General features: G+C 42.1%; 1 protein-coding gene across 5 annotated transcripts in view; it reads right to left on the bottom strand.

Moving 5' to 3' along the window:
* The window catches only part of ktn1 (kinectin 1), a 131201-nt gene that overhangs the window by 50639 nt on the left and 67308 nt on the right, over positions 1-13254 (bottom strand). For all 5 annotated transcript variants that reach the window (XM_063049305.1, XM_063049322.1, XM_063049297.1 and 2 more), the window contains 3 exons: positions 5433-5527; positions 3627-3771; positions 2767-2878 (listed from right to left, as the gene is read on the bottom strand). In XM_063049305.1, coding sequence (XP_062905375.1) covers positions 2767-2878; positions 3627-3771; positions 5433-5527 — 352 coding nt within the window. The remainder of the gene's footprint in view (positions 1-2766; positions 2879-3626; positions 3772-5432; positions 5528-13254) is intronic.

Below are 13254 nucleotides of genomic sequence, written 5' to 3'. Positions count from 1 at the left end.
CCTAAACCACCACTCTCCCTATCATAGCATTCTCTGGGCTAAAATGCAGCCATGAGAAAACAAGATTGAAGACTTCAGAGCAATGTTATTTTACCAGAGGGACACAAGGGACTGGTGTGCATTCTATTTCAGAAAGACATGGCTCACTTCTAACTCTCCAGATTAATCGGTCACTGAAAATTGTCCTATGATCAGACTAGGATTGAATTGGAGGATTGTTGGGTGGCATGGCTCGAAGGGCTGGAAGTGCCTACTCTGTGCTATACCTCAAAAGTAAAATAAACAACCCCACCCAAGAGTTTTACAATCCACTGCATGGACTAGTAGCATTGGGCAAGGCAAAAGGCAATGGTGCCTGCTTTGTCATGGTGCACAGAAATAGAGGACTGAATTTGGGACTGCTTCAAGTTATTCAAGGATCTGTCAGTAGACCTAAATGAATATGCCACATTTGTCACTGACTCATTAGGACATGCGTGGACACATGTGTACCCACATAGGTACACACATTCTGAGTTGTCCCTCAGTCAGAAGCCCTGAATAAATCAGGAGATTGGTAATCTGCTGAAAGCTAAGATCTGTGAATTACAGGGCTAGAGACCCAAAGTCACATGAGTAGTGCAGCTACAACCTCTAGAAGGCCACTGAGTGCAAGCAGGCAATTTCAGACTAAACTCTGATGTTGCAGGGTTTGCATGATATTACCTCCTACAAGGTGAGATTGGATAGCATTAGTAGCAAAAACACATCACTCCTGGATGAGCTCAATGCCCCTTACACACACCATGATGGGGAGAACTGTAAAAAAGCCTACTTAAGCCTCCACATCTCCAGATGATCTTGTAATTGCAGTCTCTGAGGCTGCCATCTGTGCATCCTTCAAGAGGGTGAAAGACACCTCATCCGAATGCTACTCAAGATCTGTGTGGACCAACTTAAGAGACATATTCAACCCCTCACTTGTGCAGTCTGAGACTTCCACCTGCTTCAATAAAGCATCCACTGTACTAGTGCACGAGAAGAGTTCTGTGACCTGCCTTAATCAATACTACCTGGTAGTGCTTACATCAACTGTTATGAAGCTCTGAGGAAATTGGTTATGGCAGCAATCAACTCCTGCCTCAAAGGTGACTTGGATCCAGTCAGATTTGCTTACCACCACACCAGGTTAACAACAGATGTGATAGCCCTCTATTTATTTCAGAATGCTGGCTTCAGCAATTCTTTCTTGATGTTCTAGAGCTATGTACTATGAAGCACAAAGGCAGTTATCTTCAGACAATCTTTCTCAAAAGGAATGTCTAAAACAAAATGCAGACATCCCTGCAGCTTATTAAATCTAATTCTAAAACATTGTCAGATCAAAACAGATGACAAATAGTACTCAAACCAACTTTAATTGCTGTGCACCGAGAATTCACATGAATAGTTATTTGATGTACTGTCAAATAACAAAGAGTCAGTGGATGTCACTTATTTGGATTTTCAGAAGGCCTTTTACAAGGGGTTGTATATGCGTCTGCTTAACACGATAAAAGCCCATGATGCTACAGGATTGATACTAGCATGGATAGAAGATTTGCTGACTGGCAGGAGGCAAAGAATGAGGATAAAGGGGGTCTTTTCTGATTGGCTGCCAGTGACTGGTGGTGTTCCACAGGGGTTAGCATTGGGACCACTTGTTTTCAAGTTCTACTTCAATGATTTAGATGACAGAATTGAAGGTTTTGTGGCCAAGTTTGCAGACAATACCAAGGTAAGTGGAGGGGCAGGTAGTGTTGAGGAAGCAGGGAATCTGGGAGACTGGGAGACTGGGCAAAGAAGTGGCAGATGGAATACGGTGTAGGGAAGTGCACAGTCATGCACTTTTGGTAGAAGGTATAAAGGCATACACTATTTTCTGAACAAGGAGGAAACTCAAAAATCAGAGGTGCAAATGGACTTGGGAGCCCACATGCAGGATTCCCTGAAGGTAAACTTACAGGGTCAGTGGTAAGGAAGGCAAATGCAATGTTAGTATTCATTATGAAAGGACTGAAATACAAGAGTAAAGATGTAATGCTGAAGCTTTATAAGGCATTGGTCAAACTGCACTTGGAGTATTGAGAGCAGTTCAGGGCCCCTTATCCAAGAAAAGATGTGCTGCCATTGGAGAAGGTCCAGAGGTGTTTCAGGAGAATGATGCCAGGGATGAAAGGGTTAATGCACCATGAGCATTTGATGGCTGAGTTTGTACTCACTGGAGTTCATAAGAATTGCCGGGGGTGGGGGAGAAATCTCATTGAGACCCATCAAATACTGAAAGGCCTAGATAGAGTGGAAATGGAGAGGACATTTCCTAGAGTGGACTAGTCTACGTCCAGAGGGCACAGGGTCAGAATAGAAGGATGTCCATTGAGAAAAAAAGATGAGAAGGAATATTTTTAGCTAGAGGGTGGTGAATCTGTGAAATTCATTGCCATGGGCGGCTGTGAAAGCAAAGTCACTGAGTATACTTAAAGTGGAGGTTGATAGGTTGTTGATTAGTCAGGGTGTCAAAGTTTATAGGGAGAAGGCAGGAGAATGGGGTTGAGATGGATAATAAATCAGCCATGATGGAAAGGTGGAGGAGACTCACTGGGCTGAGTGGCTTGATTCTGCTCTTATGTTTTATGGTTTTAACAGCTGGTAACAGGCTATGAGCACAAGGAACAATGAAACTTTAAAGACACAGCAGTCTGTAAGAGCCCAAGAGTTAAGTATGTATCTGCTCCACTAAATAAATACCTTGTTTCGCATTCTGAACTTCTGTTAGTCTTTTGTCATGCTCTGCAGTTATGTTCCTGAGATATTTCTGCACTTCCTCTTGTCTCCTTTCAGCTTCCTCCTGCAACTTACTCTTTGGGAATAAAAATAAAAATTAAATTAGCTTACCTTCCAAATCATTAAAAGCACAAATATTCTAAAAGCCTTGGACACAAATATATTCTATCTCCTAAGAGAAAGACCATTGTAGTGCACAGATAATTGTAAAATATCCAGTTCAGCTACATAGGCAAATTCAAAAATGAACTATGAGTTGAAATATTTCTCTTATCACGATGTTCACCTTGTTCCATAAAACAAGAATGAGCATTAGGCCATCTTTAAGTTACAGTGCAAGATAATCCTATTCTTTACAGTATTCAGGATATTTAATTAACTGGCTATACCAAAAAGAAATGAATCAGACAAGAATGAAATAGACGATCACTAACATTTGCAATCTAAAAGGACACGAAAATAGGACAATGTGGTTGGCTCTTTCAACGAGTAATCAAAGAACATCATGGCCTGAATGAATTGTATCTGTAGAAATTATCCAAGCATTTAAACAGAGTTTAAGTGTGTTATTCAATATGGGATGATAAAGACTAAAGCCACATAAAAAAGCATTGCAAGAATGAAACTGAAGAAAATTCCTATACAAGTGAGATTAAAACAAGATTAATTTGAGCTTTTTAAAAAATCTCTTGCTACAGTTTACAGGCTTATGCTTCCAAAGAAATGAAAGTTGAATACACAAATTATCCACTGAGAACATATGAGCAAAATCATTCCAATGAATTGTTATTCAATTTTCTTATTAATTTGTTAGCTTTTTATACCTTGAGTTGTTGAACTGTTTGTTCATAGGAAACTTCCAGATTCTTTTTCTGTGCCTCTTCCTGCTGAAGGCGATTTGTTTTCTCTGTAAATTCATTCATTAATCTAGCATAATCTTGCCGCAGTTTGTTCAGTTCTGTCGATTGCCTACATTCAACATTCACAAAAAAAAAAAAAAAAAAATTGGCTTTACTAACATTCTATACTAATCAAACAGTATTTTTACCTATCTGGCAGCACATTTTACGTGAAAGCAGAAAAATGTGATATTTACCCATTTTGCATTAGACTTTGCCTGTTTATTTAATATTGATAGCACAGCTTTCTTTGTTTTGTTTTGTACTAACTTTCAGAGAGAGGGAAGTGAGACAGGCCTACATTAAAAACAAGATACTTGGACAATTACTCATACTAATCCAGCATAGTTGGGGAACAAGGCACTGGGAAGCAAAACAGCTGGGATCATCCTGGAAGGCAGCAGCGTGAAACACTCTGGGATAAATGAGTTACAAATTGAAAAACATATACCTTTGACTTCTCTATGAGCGTGAACATTGACTTCTCTAACTTCTGCTAATGCCCCACCTCCCCCTCATACCCCATCCGTTATTTATTTATATACACAAATCCTTTCTCTCTCTCTCTCTCCTTTTTCTCCCTCTGTCCCTCTCCTCTGACTATACCCCTTGCCCATCCTCTGGGTTCCCCCCCCCTCACTTGTCTTTCTCCCCAGACCTCCTGTCCCATGATCCTCTCACATCATCCCCTTTGCCAATCACCTGTCCAACTCTTGGCTCCATCCCTCCCCCTCCTGTCTTCTCCTATCATTTTGGATTTCCCCCTCCCCATCCCACTTTCAAATCTCTTACTAACTCTTCCTTCAGTTAGCCCTGACGAAGGGTCTCAGCCTGAAACGTCGACTGTACCTCTTCCTAGAGATGCTGCCCGGCCTGCTGCGTTCACCAGCAACTTTGATGTGTGTTGCTATACCTTTCCATTTCATTTCAATAGAAGGCACATCTTTGAGATCAAATGAGTGTTGCAGCTCAGAACCAAACTGAATACTTAGTTGGATATATTAGCTATTGACAGTAGTTTTCTCCTCTTAAAAAGCTAAGAATTTAGAATAGCAAGTCAGCCATCAGATGGTGCAAATGAAGTTATTCCAGAGTTTGTGGAGGAGAGGTCAGCTCAAATTCAGAAATACAGTCCTCTGGAATCTCTAACAATAATCAAGGCAGCTAAATAATTATGTTCATTGAAATAGAAGGCTTCCTTTAGGGACCAAGGATTTAATCACATAAAGAGTCATATTCATTCCAACAAAGTTGTAATTATATAAACAGAAAATGCTGAAAACACGCAGGTCAGAGTGCCTTCAACATTTTCCTTTACTTCAGATTTCCAGCAATTACAATGTTATAATATTCATTTTTAATAGTCATTTTCCATGAAATTAAACTAATTTGTTCACTTCAAGTAGAATTTGTATAGTTGACAATTACTTCCATTAAAATATTTGTCCTAACTGCAATTTGAATTTTCACTTAAATTTTAAATGTATTACTATGTTGGCTTAACTTTTAACAAAAAAAAATTGTAATCAACTCACATGGAAGTTCAATCAACCCAAGTGTCCCTTTACCATTAATGGACTGAAAAATATTAAAAGTAATTATCTTCAGCAGTCCCCAAAGGTTGAGGCAAATTGCTTCCATTTCAGTTCTGTGGATTTGCTATTGCGGAAATAATAAACAACAAAACAGCAATGATTCATATTTATCATTTTAGCTCTCAAGGATACTCACTTGCTCTCCATTTGACCGGGTGCTTTGCTCACAGCATCCCTCAAGATCCTATTTTCTTGTTTCAATGCTTCTGTTTGTTCTTGAAGTTGGCGAAACTGAATGAAATATTTTAGGGATTACAATTGTAGAAATGATTCTTTGCAAATTTAAAGTTCAAATTATGGGATTAGACTATAAAATTTGCAACAGTACTTGGGGGAAAAAAAAGCAGTGCAAAAAAAAACCTCAAGTAATTTTAGTTGACAACTGAAAACAGCACCAGTTCACATCAGAATAAGAATCAAGCTTATTACCACTGTCTTATCTGATGAAAATTTGTTGTTTTGTAGCAAGAGTAAAGATAAAAAGCTTTAAATTACAAAATAAATAGTACAAAAGCAATAATAAGTTAGAGTTCCTGGACCATTCCAGGAATCTGATGGAGGGAAAGAAGCTGTTCACAATTTGTTGAATATGGGTCTTCAGGCTCCTGCACCTCCTCCGTGATGGTAGAGGGCATGACCAGAATGCTGAGAGTCACAGAATATTGGAGACAGGCAATGAAAATGTACCATATGTACAGTGGTATGCGTAAGTTTGGGCACCCATGGTCAAAATTTCTGTTACTGTGAATAGTTAAGTGAGTAGAAGATGAACTGATCTCCAAAAGTCAGAGTTAAAGATGAAACATTCTTTGCAACATTTTAAAATTAGTGTATTATTTTTGTTTTGTACAATTTTAGAGTGGGGGAAAAAGGAAAGGAGCACCATGCAAAGGTTTGGACACCCCAAGAGATTTGAGCTCTCAGATAACTTTTACCAAGGTCTCAGACCTTAATTAGCTTGTTAGGGCTATGGCTTGTTCACAATCATCATTAGGAAAGGCCAGGTGATGCAAATTTCAAAGCTTTATAAATACCCTGACTCCTCAAACCTCGTCTCAATAATCAGCAGCCATGGGCTCCTCTAAGCAGCTGCCTAGCACTCTGAAAATTAAAATAAATGATGCCCACAAAAGCAGGAGAAAGCTATAAGAAGATAGCAAAGCGTTTTCAGGTAGCCGTTTCCTCAGTTCGTAATGTAATTAAGAAATGGTAGTTAACAGGAACGGTGGAGGTCAAGTTGAGGTCTGGAAGACCAAGAAAACTTTCCGAGAGAACTGCTCATAGGATTGCTAGAAAGGCAAATCAAAACCCCCATTTGACTGCAAGAGACCTTCAGGAAGAATTAGCAGACTCTGGAGTGGTGGTGCACTGTTCTACTATGCAGCGACACCTGCACAAATAGGACCTTCATGGAAGAGTCATCAGAAGAAAACCTTTCCTGTGTTCTCACCACAAAATTCAGTGTCAGAAGTTTGCAAAGGAACATCTAAACAAGCCTGATGCATTTTGGAAACAAGTCCTGTGGACTGATGAAGTTAAAATAGAACTTTTTGGCTGCAATCAGCAAAGGTATGTTTGGAGAAAAAAGGGTGCAGAATTTCATGAAAAGAACACCTCTCCAACTGTTAAGCACGGGGGTGGATCGATCATGCTTTGGGCTTGTGTTGCAGCCTGTGGCAAGGGGAACGTTTCACTGGTAAAGGGAAGAATGAATTCAATTAAATACCAGCAAATTCTGGAAGCAAACATCACACCGTCTGTAAAAAAGCTGAAGACGAAAAGAGGATGGCTTCTACAACAGGATAATGATCCTAAACACACCTCAAAATCCACAATGGACTACCTCAAGAGGCGCAAGCTGAAGGTTTTGCCATGGCCCTCACAGTCCCCTGACCTAAACATCATCGAGAATCTGTGGATAGACCTCAAAAGAGCAGTGCATGCATGACAGCCCAAGAATCTCACAGAACTAGAAGCCTTTTGCAAGGAAGAATGGGCAAAAATCCCCAAACAAGAATTGAAAGACTCTTAGCTGGCTACAGAAAGCGTTTACAAGCTGTGATACTTGGCAAAGGGGGTGTTACTAAGTACTGACCATGCAGGGTGCCCAAACTTTTGCTTTGGGCCCTTTTCCTTTTTTGTTATTTTGACACTGTAAAAGATGGAAATAAAAAAGTAATCTTGCTTAAAATATTAATGTGTCATCTTTAACTTTGTGTCTTTTGGAAATCAGGTCATCTTTGATTCGTTCAGCTATTCACAGTAACAGAAATTTTGACCGGGGTGCCCAAACTTTTACTGTATGTCATGTGGACATCTATTTGTTCAAATACTGTGCCCCAATTCTCATAACATAAAATCCAAAAAATTAATTTAGTTTTGTAGCATCTGTCACAAGCCCACTGCATTGACAAATTCAGAGTCTAACATACCTATGCTGATTTTTCCCCAGTACATTGCTTAATTCCAACTAGTTTCAATATTAACCTTCACAGAATTTATCTTGGCATCTTACATCAAATATTATTGCCCTAACTCAATTTCAAGAATTATTCCTGAGGAGTTGAGTTAGTGCAGAAGTTCAGTACATTTTCCCTCGAGGTATAGCGCAACCAAACTTTAATCAACATCTAACATGAAAAGTTTGCACAACCACTGATATGTTCATTTCAAGCACAGTCAAGTCTATTGCCATTTAACTGTATACATACACACACATATACATATATACACACACACACATATATATATAAAATGTATATGACATATATAACCATATAATGTATATAGAAATGAGACAAAGTTTCCCCGAACCAGAGTGTAAAGCACAGCAGCACACATAATACACAATAACTTGGGAAGTCAAGGACAAAATCTACAGATGAATCACACAGTTGTTGGTTTTATGCAGCATAGTCCCCTGCCTGATGGCAGAAAGTCAAAGAGGATACTTGATGGGTGGGTGGGATCCTTAACAACACTGGGGGTCCTGCATATGCAGCGCTCCTGATAAACGTCCACAGTGGATGATAGGGAGACCTCTGTGATCCTCTTAGCTGTTCTCACAGCCCTTTGTAGGGACTTCTGGTCCAATGCTTGACTGTTCCCATACCAGATGGAGATGCAACTTGTCAGACACTTTCAACGGTACTCCTGTAAAATGCAGTTAAGATGGGGGGGGGGGAGAAAGAGGCTCGGTTGCCTCAATCTTCTAAGGAAGTGGAGGTGTTGCTGTGCCTTCTTGTTCAGGAAGGTGATGTGAAGGGACCAGGTGAGGTCATCCATGATGTGAACTCCCAGGAACTTGGTACACTTAACTCTCTCTACAGAGAAGCCATGTATTCGCAGAGGGTGATGGTTCATCAGTACCTTCCTCAAGTCCACACTGATTTCCTTTGTCTTCTCCACATTCAGGTTTAGGTTGTTCTTGTCACACCAATCAACCAGCCACTTCACTTCCCATCTATACTCCGTCTTGTCATTGTCCTTGATGAGGCCAGCTACTGGTGAGTCATCCACAAATTTGATGATGCGGTTTGAGCTGGATCCAGTGACACAGTCACGCGTCAGCAGTGTGAACAGCAGCAGGCTGAGCACACAGCCTCGGGGGTTGCCATCTTCAGCTCATATGGAAGAATGAGGTGATAGATAGAAACAACAGGGAGGTGGTCACCCCCAAGTTGTAGGAGGCAGGTACCTGGGTGACTGTCAGAAAAGGGAATGGGAAAAGGCAGCCAGTGCAGAGTATTTTTCTGGTTGGCTGCCGGTGACTAGTGGTGTTCTGTAGGGGTTAGTATTGGGACTATTTCTTTTCAAGTTATACTTCAATGACTTAGATGACAGAATTGATGGCTTTGTGGCAAAGACTGCACAGAATATCACAGTCAGTGGAGTGACAGGTAGTGTTGAGGAAGCACAGAATTTGCAGGTGGACTAAGGTTGGGAGAATGGACAAAGAAATAGCAGATGGAATAAAATGCAGGGAGGAAGTTCAAAGAAATCTGAGGTGCAAAGGGAATGGGAGTCCATGTGCAGGATTCGCTGAAGGTTAACGTAGGTTAAGCTGAAGGCTAAAAAAAAGGCAAACGCAATGTTAGCATTTGTTTCAAGAGGACTAGAATATAAAAGCAAGTATGTAACGCTGAGACTTTATAAAGCGTTGGTCAGACCACACTTGGAGTATTGAGAGCAGTTTTGGGCACCTTATCTAATAAAAGATGTACTGTCTTTGGAGAGGATCGAGGAGGTTCATGAGAATGATTCCAGGAACGAAATGACTAATGTACGAGGAGCATTTGATGGTTCTGGGCCTGTACTCACTGGAGTTCAAAAGAATGGGGGGGGGGGGGAGGAGGAGATCTCATTGAACCCTCTTGAATATTGAAAGGCCAAGCTGGAGTGAGTGTGGAGCGGATGTTTCCTGTAGTAGGGGAGTCTAGGTCCAGAGGGTACTGCCTCAGAGTAGAGGGACATCCATTTAGAACAGAGAAGAAAAGGAATTTCTGTAGCCAGAGGGTGATGATTATGTGGGTATTATTGCCACAGAAAGCTTTGGAAACCAGGAGATTGAGTATAGTTCAAGTGGAGGTTGAAAAGTTCTTGATTAGTCAGGGTTTCAAAGATTACGGAGAGAAAGCAGGAGAGTGGAATTGAGAGGGAAAGCTGATTCTATGGGTTGAATGGCCTAAATCTGCTCTTCTGTCTGATGGCCTTAAACCAGAGCCACACCTGGGGATAAAGGGATGGCTGTTTGAGGATGATGCAAGAAGGAATCTCACCTCCAAGAAGGGAACTTTCTACCTATAATATAGAACTTAATTTTATTTATTGTTATAAATATTTACATGAGACATCAAAACACTCGCTGTTTTTATAGCCAGCACCAGCAGAGGCCCTGTTGCCACCCAAAATGAAATACTGGAGACCAGAATTCTTACCCCAGCGCTAAAGTCCTTTGCACCCAAAGAGCTGAAAACAGCTATATGTAATGGCATACAGGGACTCTCAACAGGGTTACCAAGTCAATAAATCTTAGGGGCATTGGCTATAACTTTTCGGTGCTCTCCAAGTAAGGTGTTAGTGCAAAGGACTGCAGGGGTGAACAATACTCATTTATTCAGCAAAAAGAAACAAGGAATAGCCCTGCAAATGAGCAAGTTGGTTGAACCTCAATGGTGGGAATGCTTCAGAAAAAGTGATCGATAACATCATTATTTACCCAGGAAATTGGCACAGTCTATATGGAAGGAAAGGAAACAAGCAGCAGTATCATGGAACTTATAGAGATTAAAGAGGAGGAGGTGCTTGCTGCCTTACAGCGAATAAAGGTAGATAAATCCCCCAGGCCTGACATGATACTTCCTTGGACCTTGAGAGAGACTAGTGCAGAAATTGCAGGGGTCCTGGCAGAAATATTTAAAATGTTCTTAGCCACAGGTACGGTGTTGGAGGATTGGAGGGTAGCTCATGTTATTCCGTTGTTTAAAAAAGGCTCCAAAGATAAACCAGGTAATTACAGGCCGGTGAGCCTGACATCAATAGCAGGTAAATTATTGGAAGGTGTTCTGAGAGATCGGATATACAAGTATTTGGACAGCCAAGGGCTAAGTAAGGATAGTCAGTGTGGCTTTGTGCGCGGTAGATCGTGTTTAACGAATCTTGTAGAGTTTTGAGGTTACCAAGAAAGTAGACAAAGGAAAGGCTGTGGATGTTGTCTACATGGACTTTAGTAAGGCCTTTGACAAGGTCCCACATGGGAAGTTAGTTCAGAAAGTTCAGATACTAGGTATCCATGGAGAGGTTGTAAACTGGATTCGAAATTGGCTGTGTGGGAGAAGACAGAGAGTGGTAGTGGATGATTGCTTATCGGACTGGAGGCTCGTGACTAGTGGTGTGCCTCAAGGATCTGTGCTGGGACCATTGTTGTTTGTTGTCTATATCAACGATCTAGATAATAATGTGGTAAATTGGATCAGCAAGTTTGCTGATGACACTAAGATTGGAGGCGTTGTGGACAGCGAGGAAGGTTTTCAAAGCTTGCAGAGGGATCTGGACTAACTGGAAAAATGGGCCAGAAAATGGCAGATGGAATTTATTGCAGACAAGTATGAGGTGTTGCATTTTGGAAGGACAAATCAAGGTAGGACATATACAGTAAATGGTAGGGCACTGAGGAGTGCGGAGGAACAAAGAGATCTGGGAGTTCAGATACATAATTCCCTGAAAGTGCTGTCACAGGTAGACAGGGTTGTAAAGAAGGCTTTCGGCATCCTGGCATTCATAAATCAAAAGTATGAGTATAGGAGTTGGGATGTTATGGGGAGGTTGTACAAAACATTGGTGAGGCCAAATTTGGAATATTGTGTACAGTTCTGGTCACCTAACTATAGGAAGGATATCAGTAAGATTGAAAGAGTGCAGAGAAGATTTACTAGGATGTTGCCGGATCTTCAGGAGTTGAGCTACAGGGAAAGATTGAACAGGTTAGGACTTTATTCCTTGAAGCGTAGAAGAATGAGGGGAGATTTGATAAGAGGTTTACAAAATTATAAGGGGTATAGACAGAGTAAATTTGAATAGGCTCTTTCCGCTTAGATTAAGAGAGATAAATACAAGAGGACATGGCTTTAGGGTGAAAGGGGAAAGGTTCAGGGGGAACTTCTTCACTCAGAGTGGTGGGAGTGTGGAACGAGCTGCCATCTGACATGGTAAATGCGGGCTCACTCTTAAGTTTTAAGAATAAATTTGATAGGTACATGGATGGGTAGATGGAGCTCGTCAGCCTGGGAAGGCAGTCCATCTAAGAGAGGGAAACTCTTATTTCAAACCTCCGCTGCCTTGCGGCCATACCCACTGATGGAAAAGGTTTCGGGAGAAAACCCTGAGGACAAATCCGGAGCTGGAGTCCCTAAGGCAGTCCGACGTTGCCTTCAACCTCGTTCTGGCAACTCCTGTGACGACACTGGTGCCAAGCAGTATCGGCCCTTGCCCTTCCCTTGGACAACATCGGTGTTGTGGAGAGGGGAGACGTGCAGCATAGGCAACTGCCAGTCTTCCATACAACCTTGCCCAGGCCTGCGCCCTGGAGAGGACACTCCAACGTCGCCTCACCGCGACGGCACAACAAGGAAAGCAGCAGTCTACCGGTTATAAGCCTGTGCTCGACTAGCGTAGAGCAAGGCGCCAGGGGTTGCTCTCGACGGAGAGAGAGACCAGTGCGTCTCACTGGACAGCTACCGGCCGCCTCAAGCAGGGCAGCCCCCAGCCAATTAGGTGCTGTCCCACCCCAGTCCGCCCGCTCCACTGGGTGCGTGGGGCTTAGGGATACAAGTAGCCCGAACTGCGGACTGTAAACGCTGCACCAAGCACAACTAGAAGACAAAGAAAGAAGCCAGCACTCAGACTAGGATGCTGGAATATACGGACCATGACAACTGGTATATCAGATGACCTTCGGGAGATCAGCGGCACACGCAAGACAGCAGTGATTAATAATGAACTGTCAAGACTCCAAGTAGATATCACAATGCTCCAAGAGACACTTCTCGCAGAATCGGGAACCCTACATGAGAGAGACTATACCTTCTTCTGGCAGGGGAAGGGCTCAGACGAGACCAGAGAGCATGGTGTTGGCTTTGCTGTGAAAAACTTGCTACTGAAGATGGTAGAGCCTAGTGAGAAAGGGACAGAGCGGGTTTTCTCACTTCGACTCCATACATCCAACGGGCCTGTCAACATTGTCAGCGTCTATGCCCCAACCCTCTACTCTGCACAAGACACAAACGACAAGTTCTACGACCAGCTCTCAACAATGATACAGGAGATCCCAAGTCAGGAACAGTTGCTGCTACTTGGCGATTTCAACGCCAGAGTGGGTGCCAACCACGACTCCTGGCCAAGCTGCCTGGGGCGGTATGGGATTGGCAGCATGAATGACAACGCGCAACGACTGCTCGAGC

Source organism: Mobula hypostoma, chromosome 1 (genome assembly GCF_963921235.1).
Source record: "Mobula hypostoma chromosome 1, sMobHyp1.1, whole genome shotgun sequence".
Taxonomy (NCBI): domain Eukaryota; kingdom Metazoa; phylum Chordata; class Chondrichthyes; order Myliobatiformes; family Myliobatidae; genus Mobula; species Mobula hypostoma.
This window is presented reverse-complemented; position numbering and strand designations above follow the sequence as displayed.